Here is a 24090-nt window from a genome sequence, read left to right as displayed (position 1 = left end):
TAAACTCTATACATGTACACCAAAACGTTTCTCTCCATTTTCATTTTGATCACCATGGCTTACAATGACTCACAAGTACTGTACTTCTAAAATTCCAGAATTACCAAAATTATGAATATAATTCTGGATAAATGTGGCTACTTTTATTACATTTATATATCAGAAAGTAAACTTCCTATTATCTTTACATTAAAAATAGAAGGAATATTTTCAGGCATAGAAAATATTGAAAATAATAACTTTAAATGGATATACTTTTGCAGGATACTGTTTATTTGTTTATTTATATAACTGTTTATTCACCCTTATATAACACTGATTGTATACATTAACATAGCATTTTTGTGTGTAATGCTAAACCACAATAGTCAACCATGATTTGTTGGGTCTCACAGAACATAAACCATCCAACTGATCCAATTGGGGAGGGGCAAATATAATGTAGTGATTGTTTTCTCCGATATGTTTATTAGCTGTGCAGGGCAGATTTGTGTGAGCCCAGGAAACATAGCACCTCCACCCGCTATTTCCACAACAGCAACTCTATGAAATAATTGCGATGGAGAAAATGACTGACTCAAAGTCACCCAATCAGCTTCTGTGGCTGATCATAGACTAGAACTTGAATCTCCCATGCACCAGCTGTCCAGTTACACCCCACTTTAGCTTTTCCCAAAGCATGAGCAACTTACCCTTACAAGACTTGGAGCAATAGATGAGCAAGGTATCTTCACATATTTCAGGCACTTCTCATGAGACATAAAATTGCAAACTGTGGAAAACAAATATACATGTCAATTAGTATTAAGAATCAGAAAAAGGTCCCACTTAGCCCATTTATTACGATTCAATAATGTGCTGTATGAATTAATACATTCTTTTACCTGTCTTGATTCTCCTGACAATTAGCTTTATTGGATGATGCTTAGTACAAGTAATATGAAATATGGAGAAAAACTTATTATTATCTTTACTCAATGAATAAAAATCTGTGAAATATCCTTGAAGAGTTAAAAACTGCTTTATCTCCCTGATTCTTTAAGTTAATTTTTTGTATAATTTTTTTTTCTGATATCCATGAACCAGAGGTATATATAATTTTCCAATACGCCATTGTTTTAAGATTAGCATTATAATCTTGAATGTTTTATTTTCAGTTTCTTTTTCTAAACCGACCTTGAATCTATCTCTTTCACAGCATTCTACGCTCTTCAAACTACAAGTAAAAGATATATGTGGCAATATAAACTCAGATGAAAATCCAATTTCTCTCATACTGTGATCTCTTCAGCATAACATACTGTATAAGATCTTGAAATTATCAGCTACTAGACAGAGAAACATTTTTTTTTCTGATTTGTAGATGTTAAGATGAAGTACTGGAACAGTTAATTTTTCCTTTCCAGTTTGTTTTACGTCATGCTGATTAAATTCTCTGCCAGCTAAAGTAACAAGCAAAAAGAGGATAACATAAAATTTTGTAAAAGTGTTTGGTTCGAGTAATCACTTGAGAACCCTGAAATGTAATTCAAGAAAGCCAAAAGCAGAATAGAGGAAAAGGTATTAAAGTCTTAAAATGCATAGGTTTTATTCTTTGCTGTAACACTTTAAACCAAGGGGTTTTAAATTCTTACAGGATGCAGAACCTGTTGATTAAAAAAAAAAAATCTGGAATGCCTGGTTCAAGAGGGGTGAGGCTTCTGACTTTCTCCATTAGAAGCTAAGGTTTGAAAAATCCTCCTTTATTCCAAAGTTGATTTCATATAAGAAGGGTTGCTATGGAACAAGAATAATTTGGCACTCAAAAAGGGCAATTTTCAAAACTTGCTATATCCAAAAGAATAGTTTTATAAATGTCAAAACAAAGACTAACATTTTTGTCTGGCTTAGGAAATCATGCTGATATAAACACAACTTCTGTTGAAATGTTTGGGAAAGCAAGTTTACAATACGATATAAATGTGCCATTTTAAGTATATATTTACTCATTATTAGCATGATTTTGACTGAAATTCAGAATCAGGATTCTTTTCTGAGACCTTCCTCTCACAGCTATTAATGAGCAAACAGGCTGTTTTTCTATAATGTAGTGGATGACCTCAGAAAAACGACACATTACTATCATTTTTAAAAACAATTAAGTGAAACAGAAGAGAATATTGCCATAACTACCCACATATTTTTTTTTAAAAATGTGTTAAACAAAAGCTACAAAATACACATATTTTACATATATATCCAGATATAGGTTTCACCAGTGGTGAAATCCTCCGCGGATTGCCACCAGTTCGCTGCCTGTGCATGCGTGGCGCACGTCAAAAGCATGCTGTGAGCACATGCGCAGTGTGCACCAAACAAGCGCTTTGTGTGAAAATAGGAAGCTTAGCAAGGTCAGTAGAACAAGGTCAGGAGGACAGCTGTGCCGCGCGATTTAGATTCGCTAGAAAGCAGGATTTCCTGTTTCCTGTGTGGCACAGCTGCTCCTAGCTTTTTTTTACTACCGGTTTGCCCGACCCAGTGCGAACCGGTAGCATTTCACCCCTGGGTTTCACCCATAATGGCTGGATGAAAGGGCAGAGAAAGAAAAATGTCTCCCCACGGATGCATGGGTGGTTCGGGAATCCTGGGAGTTGAAATCTACACATTTTAAAGTTGTCAAGGTTGAGAAACACTGTGTTAAAACATCTGTGCATGCATTCCTCAACTCCTTCTCTTAGAGTTGAACTACATATTACAATGCTCTTCTGAGAATTGCTGATATAAAAATAAAACACCCACAATCAATCAGCTATAAGGTTACACTATGTCACAAGATCTTGCTCTGGATTCCAAATCATCCAATATGAATTAAAGAAATCTCTATTTTCTCTGTAGTATTTTTCAAACCAATGAACCACCCTATGATTTTCGTCCCTTTTTCTCTTTATTTACGTGTACATGCCTCACTCCAGCAATCAAATGTAATCCCGAGCGAAGTGGCAGGGCTTTGTTCTTAAAACCCCATATTCATCTGTTTCCTAATTAAATGATAGGATATTTTACTGATGAGTTCACCAAGATATTCATTTGTTATATAAACCAGGGCAATGTCACAGTCAGCTACATTTTCTGTGCTGTTAATCTAGGATAAAGTAGTAGGCAATTATATCCAGTTATGCAGAACTTAATTTCGGCACGAGACATGCAAAAAATAGTTGTGTAAGTATTAACTTGGGCTAGAATTCAATTTTAAAAATTACTCCCATAATTTTAATTACTTTAGAATTACTTTAAAACTGCCCAGTCGGTTGTTTAAAAAAATTTAAAATTACTCCCATAATTTTAATTACTTTAAAGTTTAATTACTTTAAAATTACTTTAAATCTGCTTGGAGGTGCTAGGTGTTGGGGGGGTGGTCAGATAGATTCAATAAATTATTGTTATTTTAAACTATAGATGCTGACAAACGTTCCAAAGAAAAACAACAACACTGATTCTTGCTAAATTCCGCAAAACCTCTTGTTTGTTTAATAAATTTTGCACTATTTCCTGTTTCACAAATGGTTGTCTTAAAGCAGTGAATGCCATGAAGCTTTTTTCCATTGAAGTACATAAAAGGCAGGACAAGAAACAATGGATGGAAACTAATCAAGGAGAGAAGCAATCTGGAATTAAGGAGAAACCTCCTAAGTGAGAACATTTAACTTGTAGAGCTTGCCGTCAGAAGCTGTGGGTGCTTCATCACTGGAGGTTTTTAAGAAAAGACTGGATAGTCACTTGTCTGAAATGGTATAGGGTCTCCTGCTTGAGCAGGCAGTTAGACTAGAAGACCTCCAAGGTCCCTTCCAGCTCTATTCTGACTGAAATTGGCAAGGTCTTCCAACTGCTTCCCTTCCCTTGCAACTTGGCACATAGCTCAAGAGTTTTCCCAACTCTTAAGGAACAGTTCTTCTATGAAAAACAGAGGGAGCTCAAAAAATTATGACATATCTTTCACACCCAACTGAAAGTTGGAAAGAAATTACATAAAGGGGCTCAAGAAAACTGTCTTTCTGTCCATCTGTGTGTCTATCAGCAGAATAACTGACCAAATCCTGAAAAGCTGATACAGATACTCCTCAATTTACGACTGTAGAAGCCAGAATTAGAGTTGTAAGTCATGCCAGTTGTTAGGCAGGTCACCGCACCCTATTTTACAACCCTTTTGGCAGTGTGAATCATTGCAGTTGTTAAGCGAATGCTATAGTGTCTGCAACAGAAGTTTTTTAACCAGAAATCAGAAGTAAACACTGGTTTTCAGCAAGAACTTAACCAGTAAAAACAGTAAATCACCATCATGTGAATAAATATGAGCTAGGTCCCAAGTGCCCAAATGCGATCATGTGACCAATGGAGGGGGCAACCATCAGAACTTCCAATTTGTGTCATAAGTAGCCTTGGAGAGGTCTGTTGTAATTTTTGGTTGTAAGTCGAGGACTACATGCAATGGCGGGAGAAGCTGGCAAAAGAAAAAGCAAGGGAAGATCTGATTTGATGCTATGCAGAAAAATATTCCAGAAAAATCCCCCCAATTCATCCCATAAGAGAAACCTCTGGGGGAAAATTTGGAATGCTACTGAACCAACCCTCCATTCTAAGCCCTCGCCCTTCCTCCTTCCTGTCATGTGACTCAGAGCATGTGCAACCCAGCCTGTGCTTCCCAGTGCTCACACATAAATATACGAAGATACATGACAAAGGAAAGACACACAAAAAGAGTCAACACGTAAATCCATTACACCAGTGTTTCTCAATCTGAGCAACTTTTAAGATGTGTGGACTTCAATTCCCAGAAATTCCCCGGCCCTCTAGGAAATACATTAAGAGTTGAAGTTCACACATCTTAAAAGTTGCCCAGGTTAAGAGCAGAATTTAAAAGATGAATTTTCCCTACGAATTTGCATAAAATTTGACACTGGTTTTTTTATCCTAACGCTTCAACTACTTTTACAACCCATCAAGAAGAATGCAGAGAAGAGATTCTGTCCTCTCTGTGACATCCCTTATTTAAGATAAATTGCAGAATTTTTCACTTCACATTATTTTCTCTTGGTCGATGCTGTACCTGCTTAATTTCCAGCAACTAGATATATTTACTGTTACTTCTTTTACTGGCATATATTTCTGAAAAAAATTGGAGAGGATGACTCATATTCATTCAGCCCTCTCCAGAAACTTGAACACCTTGGGTATGCATAAAGGAATAGGAACAAAAGAATAATAGGGCCTATTTTATTGTAAGTGTTTAAATACCTAACTCCCATTTTACATGGTAGGAACACCGAATTGTACAGCTCTTGGAGGGTGAAATCTTTGTTTCCAGATTATCTTCAATTTGGCTTTTTGCAATTAAATTCAAATATCACAGTAACTGTAATATGTAATATTATACAAGCCATTGAAAAGTCAAGTGAAATATTACAAAAACTATAACCTATAGTTAACTGTTTAAAGATTGCAGTTAAATATTCCCTATTAAAATAAAGGACAATATGTAAAATAAACTCAATTGCACTGTTTACACGATCTCTATTAAAACACCTCAACACCTTTTGGACTTCTGCATGATTGTAAAAAAAAATAAAAATAAATTCAGCTGCTTTAAGAGCCAGGTAATGAGTAGATTTCTTAAAGCATGGCTTCATTCTTCAACCGCGTTTGCACATGTGTAAATAGAAAATAATAAGCCAAAGGAAATATGCCGTAAGACACAAAAAAGGAAATGCAGTTAAATCTGTTTCACCATTCCTAATTCCTCTCCATATCTTTCATCCTTGCTTCTGCCCTGCCTGTGCACCACTTCATACACTGCCTTTATTCTTTAAACTTCTCACCACCCTTTTTCTGAGAATCTCATTATCTCCATCCAACCATGACTTCCTTGGTTTTCCCCTCTTCTCGCTCATTCTTTTTTCCTGCAGGTATTTGATTTGTGATTCAGGCTTCATTCATTCATTCTTTCTGCATGACTAAGTCACCTAAACACTCTGATATTAAGTCCACCACCTATGCACTCCTTATCCTATCCACTCCCACTTCTTAGGTGCCCTCTTTCTGCTGCATTCGATTGTATCACTCTTTTTTTAAAAAAAAGAAATTCATCTCCATCAAAATCACAGTGCATTTTCTCTCCTTCTTTTAACCTTAGCTCCTTGCTCTCTTTAACTACCGTACATCCTTTACAACGATTAGTTTTTCTATACAAATCACACAAGATCTCCACTCATTCATTGCAACAATAATTCTCTTACATGTCTTTTTTTTTTTCATTCTCAGCCTGTTTCACTTCATCATTCCATCAAGCATCCTTTTTCACCTTTCATTAGGCACACTTCTGAGGCATTCTCTAACATAATTCTTTTTTACTGTCTCTGAAGCAGCTGCCCGTTTTTCCCCCGTACATTCACTTTCCATTTATTCTTCTGGGAAATTATTCTATATTCCTCTGTTCCATATAGGACTCTTCTGCTTTCTTCCTGCAGTCATTCTACTCTAGTTTCTTTTCACTTCTTTTTCCTCCAGTGTCATTTTTCCCTAGATCCAATCTTGATATTATGAGATAATGCCCTGTCCAGGATTCAGAACCTCTTATATCCTTTATTAATTATCTCAGTTTTTCACTGTAAACAATGAAATTAGCATGATTTTTGTTCATTTCTTTCCCACTTGTAAACACCATATACTTGAAACATATTTTCTTCTAAGCAGATATTCAAAAAACAGTTACTATTGCATTTATTCTTGGGATTCTGGATATCTAGTTATTTTCTGTACATTTCATCTCATTCCTGCTACTCACTTCATTATCTAACAGGTTTTTTTCTTCTTCTCTGAATCTCATTCATTCCAAATGTTACACAATTTGTCCCCAACGAATCTCCATATCACTCACCAATCAATGTCTTCCTATTTTCGTATGCATTCATAGCCACGGGAGTTGTTTGAACTGGGTTCTGTGTAACCCAGAGTTGTTTGAGGACTTAAATGAGTTTCACTAGCTAAGTTTCACTAAGGGGAAAGATCTTTCTGACAGGGACTATGTAGAGAAAAAAAGAAGGAGCCACCGCCTGCCTCAGTGCTGCAGGCATCCATAGCCACTTCTCTAAATATACAACAGAAGGGATGGAACATGTTAGCTGACACTTAGTACCCCACTTCTCTTAATCAGGGGTTCCAAGAAAATAATAATAAACAGGCTTTGCAGCCTGAAATAGTTTGAAAACCCTTGACCTAGTTGACACCAATTCATACTCTCTATCATGAATTGTAGACTTCTTTTTCATAATCAATGCCACACCTTCACTTTCCTGCATCTACCAATTCCACTTCACAAAATCAGGCCACCTTTATTCAAACCTATTACCCTGTTTTCCCAAAAATAAGACCCTGTCTTATATTTTTCTGAACCCTGAAATAAGTGCTTGGCCTTATTGCCATGCGCTCAAAAGGCCAATTGGGCTTATTATCAGGGGATGCCTTATTTTGGGGGAAACAGGGTACATCCTTCCCTTCACAGTCATAGAAAATATGCAGGTATAACAGGGTTGGTATTCACTTACCTTCGCTACCGGTTCGCAAATGGGAGCTTGTATGCACCACCTCCGCACATGCACAGGACCTTCTGCGCATGCTCAAAAAAACGGGACGTGCTGACATCCAGGAGGGTAGGTTTCCTGCAGCTGCCACTCCCGGTTCACCCGAACCGGATAGAACTGGCTGAGTAGCACCACTGAGGTATAAATATTTCAATATACAGGTAGTCCTCAACTTACAACCACAACTGAACCTAAAATATATGTTGCTAAGTGAGAAATTGGTTAAGTGAGTTTTGCTCCATTTTATAGCTTTTCTTGCCACATTTATTAAGTGAATCACTGCAGTTATTAACACGGTTGTTAAAAGAATCTGGCTTCCCCGTTCACTTTGCTTGTCAGAAGGTTGCAAAAGGAGATCACCTGATCCCGGGACACCGCAGCCTTCATAAATATGAACCAGTTGTCCAGCATCCAAATGTAAATCACATGACCATGGGGATGCTTCAACAGTCACAAGTGTGAAAAACTATCATGTCACTTTTTTCAATGCCTTTGTAACTTCAAACGGTCGCTAAATCAACTGTCCTAAGTCAATGACTACCTGTATTTATCTTTTCCATCTGATGTAAAATAATGAATGCATTCTCCTCCCTGTTAACTATCTTTTCTGTCTTTTGAAACAAGGTTGTAATTTTTCTAACACCCAAATATTCAGAATTAAATATTTTGTTCTAGTTTTCTCACTGAGTGGGTGTGAGAAAAGTGTGCCTGGTGTAATTCAAACTTTCTCTCACAAAGGCAGTTCAAAACAGCTATTATTCCATTTTTATTTTCATCCACTAATTGCACTGAGTTCCATCACATTTACAAGTTCAACAGGAAAAACAATATCCTAATCTTTTATTAATGCTGAATCTATTTTTTTTGTATATGCTTTCAACCTTCTTGATACAAAATACATAATCCTGGCTGGGGAGAAATTTCAGAAATTTGAGAAATTTTTCCTCAAAAGGACAAAAAGGGGTTAAAGAAATGTACAGTATTCTTGTAATTTTCCAGCGATCTAGTCTCCTATTTTAAGAAGCAACCACCTCCAGGCAACCATGCAAGCAGTGGCTTGCACTTTCCCAGGTGGAACACACAGGAGCTTCTGGCCCCCAAAGGATGGACAGATGCTAATGAATGGAGAAAACTCTGCTCATCATTCATGTCAACACATGGAAAGAAAGAGGAAGAACAACAAGATTATTGGAAGAGAGAATGAAAAGAAAGAGCATGGGTCCCCAACCCCTGGTCTGTGGCCCATTATGGGGGCTGTGGCCTATTCAGAACCAGACTGCACGAGAGGCGGGCTCGTGTGCATGCACACACGCAGCTCAACTTGCAGTTGAGCTCTGTATGCATGCGCAGGTGTGCCGGCCTGCCACTTACGTGAGTTGAGCTGCGAGTGCCAGTCCGCTACTCACACGGCCTGGTTCCCCCTCTCCCCGCAGCCAGGCCATCAAGCCGCAAATATTGAGCCCCACTTCTATAAAGCATTCAGCAAATCCCCAATAAATATTTCCAAAACTAGACCACAAGTTGTTATTTAACTCCACGCTGACGGGATTTAATTGGAAAAGGAAACCTAATAGTTTTATACCCTACATGTAATTTGCCAGAATCTCTGAAAAAGTTCCTATCAGTCATTTTTCAAGGGACAGGAGAGAGAAAAAACGTTCTCTATAGGAGAATCATATTAATTATATTTCATTTAGAAAGTTTATTTTAAACTATAGCAAAATAAAATTAAAATCAAAACTTAGTTTTTGACATAGCTCTGCATACTTTGTTCTGGCCCAATCCTGGTTATGGAGCACAATTCCCGGAACGCCACACAAAAACCAAATGCAGTCTGAAAAAGTTTGGGTGTGTTTGTTGTAAATGGTAAAGATTAGAGAACCAAATAGACTCAAAAAAACAACCACATTTCCGTGAAAAATGGCTAGCAACTCCAATGTAAAAACATGACAAACAGTTTTACAAGGACTTCCACGCTGCAATTTAACTATATAGCAAAATCCTTTTATAGCTTTATTTCTTAGAAAACTGGAAGTACTATAAACACAGCTATTTCTATAGAACTATTTGTTCAGTCACTATTGGTTGCATGCTCAGCAAGAGCAGAAGGCTCAGTTGAGAGCTGTCCAGAAAATTACAATTACTAGAAAATTTATTTGCAGTGAGAACGGGCTGCTATCCAGGTTTCATCTCTTAAGTACCAGCATTAGACAATATTCCCACTCAGGTGGATTTTGCCTCAGAGCAAAGAATGTCCTCCTTCTGTCGGTTCACTGTGATACATTGCTGTTCTCTAGGACATTGTGAAACAATTATGAAACGGCAACCGGATCTGCTTTAGAATCCTAGTATAAACGGGGCCCTTATACTGTGTTAGAGAAAGCCCAGTTAGTTCTAAAGAGACCTTTGTAAAACTGAAGGCACAATGAATTAGACCAGTGACGGTGACCCTTTTTGGTAGCAAGTGCTGAAAAGGTCGCACGGAAACGTCGTGCGCGTGCACTCACACTCATCAGGGCTGCGCTCCAGAACAGCTGAACTTCCGGGTTCTAGCACACATGTGCATCCGACGATCAGCTGGTCGGCGTGCATGCGCAGGATGGTTTTCGGCACTGCTGCGCAAGCAAATGGATCACACTCCAAAAAAGCCGAACTTCCAGGTTCTGGCACGCATGTGCACCCAACCATCAGTTGGCCAGCGAGCATGTGCATTTTTGGCACTGCCGCGCACGCAGACAGCTGACTATTGCACACACATGCACGCCAGAAACCCAGATGACGAACAGGCAAGGCTTCGTGTGCCACTTTGGGCACGTGTGCCATAGGTTCGCCATCATGGAATTAGATGCAAGTAAGATTCTGCAGCAGATAAGATCCTTCCACATTGCAACTAACACTAAAGCCTCAGGCTTATAGACTGACTTAAAAAATACTAAACATTTACAAGGACTTTCAATAGATTCAAGCCACTCTGCTGGGTCATACCAGGAAAATCAGAAAAACACTTCTGCCAAATATGTTTTTGTGATGTGTTATCCCATTCATTTTCTGCCTGCACAGGTGGGTCCATATTTGGTTAGTTACTTTGACTAATGGAATTTACAAAGGCTACCTAATTTCCCTTTGTACAAACAGATGATAACAATACGTGTGCGGTAAGGAAGGACACTTCTCAATGTAAAATAGATCCAGAAGAATTAACTTCACCTAAAGTTCAGCTCTGCAACTTCAGCTAAACATTAAGAAGAAAGGAAAGATGGGAATACTTGTTGGCAGATCTGTGCCCAAAGGAAATATCCATACTGAAGCATTACAGCAAGCACATCAACTAATATTAATGCTACAGAAACGATGTCTATATTAGTTCCATATGCTGGCTTGCTCATCCCACAATGATTCTAAATTTAGCTCTCTCATTTTTATAGATGCTGTATGTTCACCTTAAGAAATACTTTTGTCATGCAGCTTATAGACAAATGCAAGCTTTTGACGTATAGACAAATATACACAAATTTTGACTTTCATCGTAATTTTTATTATATCAACGGTACAAAATAAAGTACTTGTTTACTAAAAGAGGCCAACTACATTTTGACAAGAATTCAAGAAAATGTCTTGATGAGGCTAAGGACCAGAATGAGGTCTCTTTTTGGAAGATATAGCAGAAGAAAAATAATGCATTACTAATAAAGGAGAATATTTGTAGCTCAGGCTTGACATGAGGGTGCTTGGTGGTCTCTGAGCTTGCTTGTTTTCTTGCAGGCATTGCACCGATGATGTTACCTGGTTTAGGTAATGAGATTTCTTCAAGAAAACAAGCAAGCTCAAAAATAATGCATTCTTTATACAGATTATATACTGCTCAAAAAAATAAAGGGAACACAAGCAGAAGACATCCGAGATCTGAATGAATGGAATAGCCTTATTAAATACTTTGTTCTTTACATACAGTAGTTTATACACTGCTCAAACAACTAAAGGGAACACAAAACTACTGTATGTAACGAACAAAGTATTTAATAAGGCTATTCCATTCATTCAGATCTCGGATGTCTTCTGCTTGTGTTCCCTTTATTTTTTTGAGCAGTGTATAATAATATTAAGTAACAGAATATACTTAACTAGGGATGTTATTCAATTAAGCACGAACTGCTTCTAACAATAATTCCAAGGTGCACAGATTTCTCACAAAAAGAGCCGCAAGAGATGCCATGGGATTTATTTGCAGGGGTAGGACTGAAAGGTAAAAGACATGTCTTCTTTCAACCTCAAGGGCAGAAATGTCTCACAGCCCATACCTACTCTTCTTGACGCCTGCCTGAATGGCCCTTTTTCCATACTCACAGTTGTGCTACAATTTTTATGACCTGTCCATCTACCAGTAAGTGGCATAATGGAAGATTTAAAAAAGAATACTTTCCAAAGAGCATAGAACCGGGACAGACAAGCAGTGGCCAAAATGCTCTTTTCATTCCCAAATGCTGGCCAGAGCCCAAGTAGGAAAGGAAGCAACTTGATGTAACGGTCTGTGAGAATGTCCTTGAGAGATAGGAAGAGGAGAAGATGGATCAACAATCTAGGCAAAGCTAAGATAAGGGGCAACTTAACCTACAGAAGCAGTAGAACGTGACAAATGTCTCAGAAGTGACTATCCCTAGTTTCTTGAACTGTAAAAGCAAGGAGGAAGAAATGTATTTTCAGACTTGCAAAATTCTTTAGTGTAGCCTTGCAACAAAGGTACTGTTAGTGCTCATGGTTAGTGATTCTTGTCTGGAGTACCTCTCAGGGATGATACTTTCTCACTGTACATTTAGGAGATTTCAGTATCGAGTGCAAGTCAAGTATTGTGGTTAATTGAGAACCAGAAATGTTTTCTCTTCCGGGAGTCAGCCATTCTGAGGCCTGTCTTTCCCAGTGTACTTCCTTTGCCATGGGTGTTAAATTTTATTCAACCTTTTATACCATGGATCTACATGACCTAACCTGAACCAGCTAGATAACTTTCCTCCATTTGATACAGGTAGTCCTTGACTTATTATCATAATTGAGCCAGGAGTAAGTCACTGCGGTTGTTAAGTGAGGCATGACCAGACCAACATTTTTGGCATTTTTTTGCTGTGGTCGTTAAGCAAAGGAGATTAAGCAAATCAATTTTCCCCAAGGAGATATATGCAGCACGCAGCCATTAATGTTTAAACTGATGGCAACAAAAGTGAGTACAACCCTAAGTGATAATGTCCAAATGGGGCCCAAGTAGCCATTTTCCCTCCCTGGTGTCATGTGACTCGTTAGTGGTACAAGATCTCAGGTGTGAAGGGGGAGCAGGTGTGTTAAATTTGGTGTTATCACTCTCACTCTCTCATACTGGTCAAGTTCAACATAGCACCTCATGGCAATGAACTCTCCGAGGATCTCAAAAAATGAATTGTTGCTCTACCTAAAGATGGTAGGCCAGTGATGGCTAACCTTTTTGCCATCGTGTGCCAGGAGCGGGGGGCAGGGGAGGTTCGCGCGCGTGCACCCATAATTCTATGCGCCCCACTCTGTGCATGCAACCTATGTCCCCCCTGCTCCTGGCATGTGATGGCCCGGTAGGCCTGTTTTTCTTTCTCACCTGGCTCCAGATCCTCTCTATGTATCTGGGAAGGGCAAAAACAGCCTTCCCCACCCTCTTGGAGGCCTGAAACGGCCCATTTCCCAACTCCCGGTTGGACAGGAAGTGACATTTTTTGCTGTCCCCAGCCTCCAGAGCCTCTGGAGCAAAAAATGTCACAGGGCAGTATTCCAACATGATAACAACCCCAAACACACCTCCAAAACTACCACTGCCTTGCTAAAGAAGCTGAGGGTAAAGGTGATGGACTGGCCAAGCATGTCTCCAGATCTAAACCCTATTGAGCATCTGTGGGGCATCCTGAAACGGAAGGTGGAGGTGCGCAGGGTCTCTAATATCCACCAGCTCCATGATGTCGTCATGGAGAAGTGGAAGAGGACTCCAGTGGCAACCTGTGAAGCTCTGGTGAACTCTATGCCCAAGAGGATTAAGGCAGTGCTGGAAAATAATGGTGGCCACACAAATGGTGGTGACACTTTGGACCCCATTTGGACATTATCACTTAGGGGTGTACCCACTTTTGTTGCCAGCAGTTTAGACATTAATAGCTGTGTGTTGCGTTATTTTGAGGAGATAGCACATTTATACAAGTTATACAAGCTGTATACTCACTGCTTTACATTGTAGCCAAATGTCATTTCTTCAGTGTTGTCACATGAAAAGATATACTTAAATATTTACAAAATGTGATGGGGTGTACTCACTTCTGTGATATACTCTGTGTGTGTGTGTGTGTGTGTGTGTGTGTGTGTGTGTGTGTGTATGTATATGTATATGTATATGTATATGTATATGTATATGTATATGTATATGTATATGTCTTTCTCTTTACCCAGGTTCTACCTACGCAAACCAAGATATTATGCAGCCCTAGTTCAGTGAAATCACAATTCACTAGTTTCTGGGCTTTTTTTTTCTCTTTCTGGCAGCCAGCAGACCCTTTGCTGCCCATTGGGAGGGTCTGCTGGCTGCCAGAAAGAGAAAAAAAGCCCAGAAACTAGTGAATTGTGATTTCACTGAACTAGGGCTGCATAATATCTTGGTTTACGTAGGTAGAACCTGGCTAAAGAGAAAGACACATAAAACCTACGAAAAAGAAAGAAAAACAGATAGATAGGTAGATAGGTAGATAGATAGATAGATAGATAGATAGATAGATAGATAGATAGATAGATAGATATCTGAAAACCAGAATTACTTTCATTTATTGGATTTGTATTTAACATTGTACAGGATGATTAAATGAAGTTTTTAGTTGAATCTTGATGGTTAAAAAAAAGCCTGACTCCTAGTTACCAGATGGCATTTGGTAAATTCATGGCATTTCCCTCAGCAGCAATTCAGAAATGGCTTGCCATTGCACGATACCAAAAAGTGAGGCAATGTTAAATGAGTATCAGAGAAGTTCTGCCTTAATAGAATTGCCAGTAACAAAAATAAATCAAGCCCAATGTAACACAATGCTATGTAAGAGTTCAAGTCCTATAGGACAACATATCAAGTATGGCAAAAGGGATGCAAAAGGGAGAAAAGGAATCTGTAAATAAAGATACAAAACTTTCCAAGAATAGAAATCTGATACTAATCAAGAAAATGTCAGAAATGAAGACTCCCCCTCCAAGTCTTTTTCTACTTGACACTCTCCAGATACGCAGAAATTACAACTCTTAGAATTCATAGCCAACACTGCTAAGAAAAACTGCTCCAAACCACTATATGGTGAATCAGAAACAGGCAGTAGCACACTTTAGACTTACACAGTCCCTCTTTCATTGTACATAAGCACAAGAGTTTCTGGTGTAAATTAATGACAAGTGAATTGTGCCACTGGGTCCTAATACAGCATGTTCTCCCCACCCAGCCCCCGGATCTCAAATTACATTTTTTTAAAAAATCAAAGCTTCTTCTTTCTTCAGTACAACTTTCTTCTTTTAAAATAGTTTTATATAGTTTTTAATGTGGCACTGTATGTTGTTTTCAGGAGCCACCCAGAGTTACCTATATAAGATGGGTAGCTTACAAAAATTTTAAATAAATAAATAAAATAATCATAGTTCCATTTTTGATCAGAGTTCTGTAATGAGTATTGTATGTATATTGTAACAATGAAAGAAGACGGTAACTATCAACTCAAACATTATTAAATCCTAATTAAAACAGACATTAAGGAAAGGATGAATTTACACATAAAAAGAGATGTCAACATAAGACATGGTTAAGAGATGGAAACATTAGAGATCACATCTAATACAGATGACACAGAGATGGCAATGAATAAAAAGACTATCACCAAGGCGGCTTAATTATTGTCTCCCTATTTGTTTCAGAATATTCATTTAATTATATTTTTAAATGACAGTGGTGATGATGATGGTTCTAACATAGCGAGAAAGTTTTCAGGTAATTAATAATCTGAAAACTTTAAAATTATGTAAATAGGAAAAAAGGTTATGGTAACTTAAATAGAGCATCCCTAGTTGTGGGGAAATTATTCAGAATATTCTATTAGAATGTTCTCAAAGAAACAACATGCTCCCATTTTTTTAATGTACTCCAAGTATCAAGCTAAATAAAAATAATTTAAAAATGCATCCTAGAACCCTCAATATATATAGCACAAAGCACTACATTGCTACAGAACATATTAATACTGATATTTCTTGGCTAATTCATGGCATTTTAGTAATTACTAGCTAAGGAGCAGAATATAAGAAAGCAAAGTCCTAAATCAATTATTTTCATTATATGACATTAGAGTCCTCTTGGCCTATTGCTGGCATTTAGCTGAACTTCCTCCTCTGCCAATAGTATATTGTTCAATTATTTATTAAAAATATATGTTATGCCAACTTCTGCTTCTTATGTATTTGAATAAGTCCTTACTTCTTTCTTGTTATACAACAAAAGTAAAGAAACAATAGTCACTTGGATACTAGCTTTAAGCTTCTTCAAAAGCTGATGCAATAGAATTATTCTTCCATTCATGCATACTCCATGTTATTGCTCAACTATCCAGCAATACAGCAAATTACTCACATTCTCTACTTCCTTACCTGGCTTACACACCCCATTGGGTGTTTACGCAACAGGGCTATGAGGAATGCTTAATCATGGTGCCAGGACTTAAGATACAGTGAATTATCCTTCTTGATGTGACCTTCCTGTTCTAGTCCATCTTAAAATGTATATGTCATAGGTAATTACAAAAGATCAATACAGTACATCAAGAAAGTTCAATCGTAATATCTACGCACAAAGAACAAACAGCTGCTTCCTTCCAGAGCCATAAAAATAGGGGAAGGAAGGAAGCAGCACAGCAGAGAAATATACAGCCTCAAAACTTCAGATAGGTTCCATGTGCCTGCAAGATAACTTCCCTTCAGAATTACATGAAAACAAGGGACGCAAAGTCAAAATCAACATGTTATCCCATGGTGTCCTCATGCTTCCCTTACTTTAGGGAGAATGAATCAAATGAATTTAAAGGAACCCCTTCCACTAACCTCAACTATCATACTGAAGCATCATCTGAGAAGACACCCCCACTTAAACTATTCTCTTAACTATTGAAGGGTGCATCAATAGTTAAGAGAAACAAGCAAAGTAACCTGAAATAAAGATACCAAAACTGCAGAGAACACTTCAAACAGGACTAAAAATACAGGTAGTTCTCGACTTCGTTTAGTGACCATTCAAAGTTACAACAGCACTGAAAAATGATTTTTTTTCACCTTTGCAGCCTCCCATGATCATGTGATCAAAATTAAGATGCTTCGCAACTGACTCATATTTATGACTATTGCTGTGTCCCAAGATCATCTGATCACCTTTTGTGACCTTCTGACAAGCAAAGTCAATGGTAAAGCCAGTTTCACTTAACAACCAGGTTACTAACTTAACAACTGTAGTGATTCACTTAACAACTCTGGCCAGAAAAGTCGTAAAATGGGGCAAAACTCACTTAACACTTAACAAATGTCTCACTTAACAACAGAAATTTTGAGGTTTTACTTACGTACAGAGCTATTGATCTATGTGCAAGAGATCAAGAAGAAAATTGACAACTGGAATTCTTTTATTCTTTATTGGCCAAGTATGATTGGACACACAAGGAATTTGTCTCCAGTGCATAAACTCTCAGTTCTTAAATAATACATTTATATACCGTGCACAAGTTTTTCAAATGCATTCATGCACTCTCACAATCCCTATAACGGTATATATTCACTTTAACTGCTTCTCTAATATCCAATTATTTTTTTAAAAAATGGAACCTTAATAACATTCCAGAGGTAATTAGAGATTCATCCAAATGTTCGCCATAACAATTGCCCACTTATAAGCCTGATCATATCAACTATAGATGACAGCAGATTTTAAGATATCAAGTTTCTATAAATAGCTGCTACTTCCTCTGAAATGATCAAATACAAATCTGGCTTTAAAACTGCCCTTTGTTCCATATTTGATTGATCCTCAAATTTATGTAAAGGAAAGGAGATAAACCTTCTTTGTATCTCAAGTTGTGTTCTGCAGTGGGTGCAACATCCCAATAGGCTTTTCAAATTCAGAGGCACGTCCTCATCGTAAAACCTTGGTTTCCTTTCAAGAAACCCTTGGTGTTGGACAATGGATAAAAATCAACAACAGTAAAGCTGTTTATGCCTACCCACAGAGAAAAAAACAAGAAGAAAAATTCAGCTCTTGTGTTGCTATGTACATGACGGTTCTAATGTCTAATGCCCAACCCTTAGCAATACTGTGAGAGAAAGTCCATTTTATCTGTGATGTAAAGAAGGGCAAGGGGAGCATTTTCCCAAGATAAAAATGAAGGGATAAGAAAATTTCAGCCTTTCAGACAAGCCACTGTTAAATCCCAGAAACTTTATCAGTAGAACACTGACAGTATTCCCCTGTATCTGCATCATTTACAATTCATGAAGCTTTTTTTTTCTAAGATATTTTTATCTGCTAATAACCTGTCCACTCCACAGAGCCATTTAAGAAAGGGGGAAAAAACCTAGTTTGGCAAATAAACAAGAGGAAGTCTTTTGCATTTGCTGTTCCAGCGGGGAAAGCTTTTGCATACAAAGATGAAGTGGCAGAAAAACTTTTTCCAACGAATGTGCGCCAGGCATTCATTAAAGTCAAGGGATCCTTCCCCCCACAACTTGAAAAAAAAATTATCTCCAAACACCCAAAAAATGGGCAAATTTAAAAGAGAAACGCTTTGCACTCCTTAAGACAGACAGCTTTACTTGGTAGAAAGAAGATCAAAAAAAACATCAGCTGCTGGATATTTCTCAGCACAAGACAACCTCAAAAATGGGGTGCAGAGGGAGGAGGGGGGAAAGCTACAACATCCACAAGCAGAAAAGCAAGTGGACAACGCCATGGGCAAGACAAACCCAAACCCCACAAAATACACCGCTACGATTTTCAAGTCCTGCAGAACTCTCCACCGTGTAAAACGGCTTGCGTTCCATGTTGCCCCATGAGAATGGGGCCGATTGATTAATTGATCGATCGATTGATTTTTGCAGCCATTTGCATCCAGTGTATTTTTCAAGAGTCCCAATTTGGAGAACGAATTCATCCTGGGTTTTTACTAACTAACCCCAATTGATAAGGTCCTTTAAAGATATTGCGCAGCTTAGAAGGGGAAAGCTTCCCGAGGCAACTCTTTTTAAGAGGCAGGCGGGCTGGGCAAATAAAGAGATGGAGTGGCGGGCATCCCTGACGGGGAGAGCAAGCTTCCTTTGGCCCGAAGTCAGTAGTGGGGGGGGGGGTGTTGGGAGGGGGGAGAGACAAAATGACACGCATTCTCCCCCTTGGGCGCTTCTCCCCCACAACCCGCGGAAGTGGCGAGACCGGCCGTCCTACACTCTCTCCCCCCCCCCCCACACACACACACATCCCGCGTCACGAACCCGCCACGCACCCTTCCTTCTGCAGGGCAGCGCTTTTACCTTCGCAGAGGTAGCCCGCCAACCCCCAGATGAAGTCGGTGCAATAGTGACAGAAGGTGGGCTTGGTGAGGGTGACCCTCTTGAAGCCGTGGCCGGGCGGGCTGCCTCGAGCCGTCGGCGGGGGAGGCTGCTGCTTGGGGGAGGCAGGCGGCGTCTGGTGCTGGCGCTGGTGGTGTTGCTGCAGCGAAGTCGAAGAGGACGACGGCGACGGCGTGGGCAGCGAGCGGCTCTTGCCGCCTCTGGCCATCAGCGGGCTGGACGAAGGGCTGGAGCCGCGGCTGCCTCCCAGCAGGGAACGGGCTCCTTCTGCCATGCTCAGGCGGCAATTCTTGCCGGCGTTCCCGGATAGCGCAGCCTCCCGCTCCTCCTTTCCAAGCGGACGCCGGGCGCTTCGCTCTTTTTTCTTTTTGCTCCCTGCTCCGGGGACGCCTCCGGGGACGCGCCGCCAGCGGCAACAGCAGCAACAGCGGCGGCGGCGGCTCTTAAGCGAGACTTCCGCCGCGCTTGCCAGGCAAGCCAGAGAGCACGGCGGGCCGTGGGCGAAGAGGAGGAGGAGGAAACAGACGGAGGGAGAGGGAGGGAGGGACGCAGAGGGCGGCGCTTGGCGGCGCCGACGGCCGCTATCCGGCCTTCGCCTCAAGGCCGCCTCCTGTCGGGCTGGCCGCGAGCGAGCAGGAGTCTGAGGAGAGGTGAGGAGGGCGCCGACGCCTCGAGCCCTCAATGGCAGCGTGGCGCTCGGTGCCAGCCTTTTTTGCTCGTCTCTCGGGAGGATATCAGACCTTCCGCTCTGGATGCGGCACCGACGCCTCGAAGAGTATCGGTCGGAAGCGCTGGTCAGACAAATGGCGGCACCCACCTGCCTCTCTCGCCCACTTTAGAACTTAGAATAAGTTAATTATTGCCACTTTTAATGTGGGCTAATCGGCATGCATTACAATGAAATTTGGTTGCCTAAAGCTCTCAAAGGGTCACCAACCTCTAATATGCACTACATAAAACATGACACAATCAATCAATCAACCAATATGTGCATATACCCACATATATTACACGACAGAGAAACAACACAGTCGGTTTTGGATGTATACAGGTAAGTGGTGAGAAAAAACGAATCTTTCGAGTTCACCCTACTGATTGGGGCATATAAGGAAGGTGACCAGGGCACTTCGGCTGAAAAAGTCCTCATGGAAGAGTCATGCCGAATTCTTGGCCGACATCTACTCTACTACTGTAGTCATCGGGATTTTTTCCAGGTCAGGTATAATAGCCCTAATACCGGTAGTCCTCGTTTTACGACCACAGTTGAGCCCCAAATTTATGTTGCTGAGTGAAACACTGATTAAGTGAGTTTTGCCCCATTTTACAAGCTTTCTTGCCACTGTTGTTAAGTGAATCGTTGCAATTGTTATGTTAGTAACATGGTTGTGAAGTGAATCTGGCTTCTCCATTGACTTTGCTTGTCAGAAGATCAAAAAAGCTGACCCCAGGACACTGCAAGCGTCATAAATATGAACCAGTTGCCAACCATCAGAATTTTGATCCTGTGAGGGATGCTGCAATGGTCATAAGTGTGAAAAATGGTCATAAGTCACTTTTTTCACTTCTGTTGTAACTTTGAACTGTCACTAAATGAACTGTTGTAAGTCGAGGACTGCCTGTAAAGGACGATTTCACTTTTTTCTTTTCTTTTTTGTCCTTCCAGGCTATGTTGATCCCTGGCGACTGCCTGGGCAAGTCCCTGGAGTTTTCTTGGCAAGGTTTTTCGGAAGTGATTTGTCCTTGCTTTCTTCCCAGGGTTGAGAAAGAGGAACTGCCCCAAGATAACCCAGGTGGCTAATACTCATGGTGGCTAGTAATCATGGTCTCCCAGTTTTTAGCCTGGTACCTTAACGCCTTCATCAGGAGTGTCTAACCTTGGCAACTTTAAGACTTGTAGACTTCAACTCCCAGATTTCCCCAACCAACATCTCAACTTAATTTATAAAGGTAAAGATTTACCATGTTCAGTTGTTTCTGACTCTAGGTGGTAGTGCTCATCTTTGTTTCTTAACCGAGTGAGCCAGTGTTGTCCGAAGACATTCCTGTGGTCATGTAGCCAGCACAGGGGTGAAATCCAGCAGGTTCTAATAGGTTCTGGAGAACCAGTAGCAGAAATTTTGAGTAGTTCAGAGAACCGGCAAATTTCACCTCTGGCTGGCCCCAGAGTGGGGTGGAAATGTAGATTTTGCAATATCCTTCCCCCAGGAGGGGAGGGAATGGAGATTTTGCAGTGTCCTTTCCCTGGCCTGGGGTGGCAATGGAGATTTTGCAATATTCTTCCCCTGCCACACCCACCAAGCCACGCCCACAGAACCGGTAGGGAAAAATTTTGGATTTCACACCTGAGCCAGCATGACTATACACTGAGGAGCACAGAATGTTGTTACCTTCCCATCAAAGTGGTACCTATTTATCTACTTGCATTTGCATGCATGCTTTCGAGCTGCTAGGTTGGCAGAAGTCCACAAGTCTTAAAGTTGCCAAGGTTGGCATCCCTGCACTACATCAACCTGGTCTTAACTAATAGTTTCTTGTTTTTCCCTTTGAAACCATGGGGCGATGGTCACCTCTGATGAGGCATTCAAAGATACAAGGCCTCCTCCAGGGTGTTTTTAGAAACAAGCAGTCTAAACATGCTCAGAGAATCTTCTGCTGGATACGTGTTTGAAAGTGTCATACTTTTTTTTTAAAGACCTAACTGTTTTGGAACAATATGTGAATGGGAAACAATGGGGAGGTTAATTCTCTGTTTGAATTCTGTTTGAAGCAATAAAATGTTTAAACTGCACATGCTAAACCGAGTGGTTATTGATTTATTTTAAGTTATTCTGGATAAAAATAAGCCTATCCTTCACAGATACAGGAACATTGGCCTAGCAATGTTTTAAAATTAGCATTTTTGTTTAACTAGTCATGTCCTAGTTCAGTTAATATTAAAAGGAGTAAGGGTAGATTCATACCTCTCTTAGGATCATTCTGCAGTCACATTTTAGAGCTCCTGAATCAATGAAACTATCCTAAACTCACCTCTATCCCAACAAGGAGTATAGAGGAAATAATACTTTCTGCATCGCTTCAAAAGTGATATTTCCATCCACATAATTTCTCTGCCACAATCTAGAGCAGTGTTTCTCAACCTCAGCAATTTTCAGATATGTGGGCTTCAACTCCCAGAATTCCCCAGCTAGGACTGGCTGGGGAATTCTGGGAGTTGAAGTACATTGATCAGAAAGTCACTGAGGTTGAGAAACAGTGATCTACACAATGTCTATGCTCCTGTTGACAGAGCAAGCAGCTCTGTCATTACACAGAGCTGCTTGCATGCACTCTCCTGGTCACTCTCCTGCTGCTGTCATTCACAACCATTTTCAGGATGTCTGAATCTTGACAAGAAAAATACACTAGAATAAAACATGATCCCCATTTTTTTAAAATCTCCGGTTCCTTCTCCAGTAGGTGGTACTTCTAAACCTCATTCTATCTGCAGATGCAGCCAGTGTATCAGTTCTTAAGACAAGCAATAACTGAAAAGGATCACTACCCCAGATCTAGTTCTTTCTCTGTTTAAGAAACTGGTTCATGAATGGATCACTAACAAGTGGCTTGTCCTTGTTTTTGTTTTAAACTAGATGAAACTGACAAGTATTCTGCCAGTTTCACATTTTGGCACAAGTAATAAGAAAAAGAACTGAGGACGGTGCTGTGCTACACTAGTCCTTGACATATGACCACAATGGTTGCTAAGCAAGGCAGTTACGTGCGTCGTGTCTGATTTCATGATCTTTTTTGCTGCTGTTAAGTGAATTGCTACAGTTCTTAAATGAATCAGGTGGTTGTTAAGCAAGTCCAGCTTCCTCCATTGACTTTGCTTGTTTGAAGCGGGTTGGAAAGATTGCAAATGGCAATCAGATGATCCCACAATGCTGCAATTTTTGTAAATAGATTCCAGTTGTCAATTTTGATCTTGAGACTTTGGAGATCCTATGACAGTTGTAACGAGAAAGTCTGATCTTGTAAGTGAGGAACAGTGGCAAGTCACTTTTTTCAATCGATTGTAATTTCGAACAGTTGCTTGAACAAAATGTATAGTGTTGTTTTTATACCATTCTGCTGGTAAATGCCTAGGATGGGAAGGTGTAAAGCAGGTGTGTCAAACTCAGTTACCCCTGGTGCAAGGGATAGTGAGTGGAGGTGGGTTCATTAAAAAAAGTTCTATCAATGAAATCCCCGTTTCCTGAAGATCACCTATGGAAAGGAAAGCAACTAGTTTTTATTAAAGAAATAGAGAAGCAAGGAAATCAACCAATCAGGGGCTGTGGCAACTGCTATTTAGAGAGAATGTGTGGCCACAATTATTGCCAAAGCTTAAAATCCAGGCAGAAATTTCCTAAACTCTCCATTTCCAGCTACTTTCAACAAACGAGACAAGCAGCTTAAGGCTACAATGCAAAAGAATTTTTAAGCCACAAACCAAATTATGTTACGATTTACAGCTATGTGTGAACCATGTCACTGTTTATTTCTGATTACACCGGAATCTTCATTTGCATATTCAAAATCCTTTAAAAAATGTAGCGTATACAGCTTGAGAATGTTAAAATGAAATATGGTTGATTTCATGCAACTTCATGGGATCAAAAGCTGAATTAAAGTGATACCAGATCTTCAAAATTATTCACTGCAAACATTATTATCTATAATGCTACATATAAAATAGATTTGGCACTGAAAAAATGGAACATCAGTGCATTACATAAATATTCCACATCCCTACAGTGGAATAAAACTGTTCTTAATTTGAAAAGTGGAATTATTCCTACAGATAGCTAGAGGTATGCTTTAATTCTGTGGGAGT

General features: G+C 39.8%; 1 protein-coding gene across 1 annotated transcript in view; it reads right to left on the bottom strand.

Moving 5' to 3' along the window:
- The window catches only part of DGKQ (diacylglycerol kinase theta), a 90744-nt gene extending 70958 nt beyond the window's left edge, over nt 1–19786 (bottom strand). The window contains exons 1-2 of the mRNA XM_034410731.3: nt 19197–19786; nt 693–772 (exon numbers count right to left, since the gene is read on the bottom strand). Of these exons, the coding sequence (XP_034266622.2) occupies nt 693–772; nt 19197–19509 (393 nt within the window). The 5' untranslated portion in view covers nt 19510–19786. The remainder of the gene's footprint in view (nt 1–692; nt 773–19196) is intronic.
- Nucleotides 19787–24090: the final 4304 nt, after the last annotated feature.

Source organism: Pantherophis guttatus, chromosome 2 (assembly GCF_059756535.1).
Source record: "Pantherophis guttatus breed Tessera chromosome 2, ASM5975653v1, whole genome shotgun sequence".
Classification (NCBI taxonomy): domain Eukaryota; kingdom Metazoa; phylum Chordata; class Lepidosauria; order Squamata; family Colubridae; genus Pantherophis; species Pantherophis guttatus.
This window is presented reverse-complemented; position numbering and strand designations above follow the sequence as displayed.